Below are 1,376 nucleotides of genomic sequence, written 5' to 3'. Positions count from 1 at the left end.
AGAAACTGAAGTAGAATGCCCGACATGTAAGAGGCCAAGTGATGACAGGTGAGTTGCTATATGTTAAACTTTTCTGCCCGCTAGAGTATTGTGCTGCGTTGAACCATGTGGTTGCCTACACACCTAACTTTTATAGTGATGTCAAAAGAATATTATCTTTTATCTTCATATCTTAGATGTTCGAAGACAGAGACTTTTTTTTTTCAAAATGATTGCTAGGCATAGGCAGTGTAAAACTGCATGTTACAAGGAGTGGGGCTTGATGAAACTTTTTGGTTATTTGCACCAGTCATTAACATTTCATTTTTTCGCTTCTAGTTTTATGATTTGCTGTGATTCCTGTGATTCTTGGTATCATGGCCAGTGTGTTGGTCAATTCAAAAATAGAAAAAAACAAATGTGGAATGGGCCTTGTTGCTGCAACCGTTGGATGGGTCTATGGGTCAAACAAAGTAAAAGATCTGCACCTTCTCTAAAAGATCCTCCATCAGCGTGCTCTCCATCTATTAAAGATGCTGTGGCTAAATCAACCAGTCCGTTCAAGGTTTCATCTCTAAATGCTGAAAAAGGTCAGTATTATCTGAGATAGGAGGAATCAGTGGTACTGCATTTTGTGCTAGAATACTGTCCTCCTTCATTTTCTATTTATTGTTATTATTTCTAATCCATTGTTAATTTGAAATTTATTTAGGAGCAGTGACAAGAGCTCCTGCTACATTTCATTTGGATCCTCCTCTACCATTAAATTTTACCCAACTAAAATGTACATCCAATGAGTCTGCAATAGAGGATGATTCTACACATGATAGTACTAAAAGAACACCGATCAAAGATATTGACAGCTCTCCATCTGCTATCCCAATCAGAATGAGCCCAGCAGGAATGGTGCCTATTGAAGCAGATACTGTGGTTAAATCCACCACCAAGGTTTCATATCAAACTGTTGAAAAAGGTCAGTATTATCTGAAACAGGAGGAATAAGTGGTACTGCTTTTGTGCTTCAATGATTTTCCTCCTTTGTTGTGTACGTTACTACTGCACATAACACCAAACCTTCTGCTATCACTGCCTGTTATTTTACTCGTGCCCTATATTGTCCACGACTCCAAGATCCTTCGTTGGGTTGTTGTTGTTTCGTCTTTTTAAATTTCTAATCCATTTATTAATTTTTAATTTATTTAGGAGTGACAAGAGCTCTTGCAATTAACTCAGATTCTCCACCATCAAATTTTATCCAACTAAACTGTACATCGAATGAGTCTGCCTTGTCAGAGGATACGCGAGACAGTATTAAAAGAATGCTTTTTGTTGATAAAGTCCATTCTCAACCTAAGTCAACAAGTAAGTGTACAGTATTCTATAGGGAGAAATTTAGC

The 1,376-nt window shown here is 37.4% G+C and overlaps 1 protein-coding gene across 1 annotated transcript; it reads left to right on the top strand.

Moving 5' to 3' along the window:
- Positions 1-6: 6 nt before the first annotated feature.
- LOC113214439 (uncharacterized) lies at positions 7-1,341 on the top strand (the record flags this gene model as incomplete). Its single annotated transcript, XM_052274598.1, is given in 4 exon segments — positions 7-48; positions 319-569; positions 692-952; positions 1,183-1,341. Coding segments are annotated over 3 exon segments (667 nt in total), but the record flags the coding sequence as incomplete, so codon positions are not given.
- Positions 1,342-1,376: the final 35 nt, after the last annotated feature.

The sequence above is a fragment of the Frankliniella occidentalis genome, unplaced genomic scaffold (genome assembly GCF_000697945.3).
Source record: "Frankliniella occidentalis isolate FOCC.00 unplaced genomic scaffold, Focc_3.1 Scaffold415, whole genome shotgun sequence".
Lineage (NCBI taxonomy): Eukaryota > Metazoa > Arthropoda > Insecta > Thysanoptera > Thripidae > Frankliniella > Frankliniella occidentalis.
This window is presented reverse-complemented; position numbering and strand designations above follow the sequence as displayed.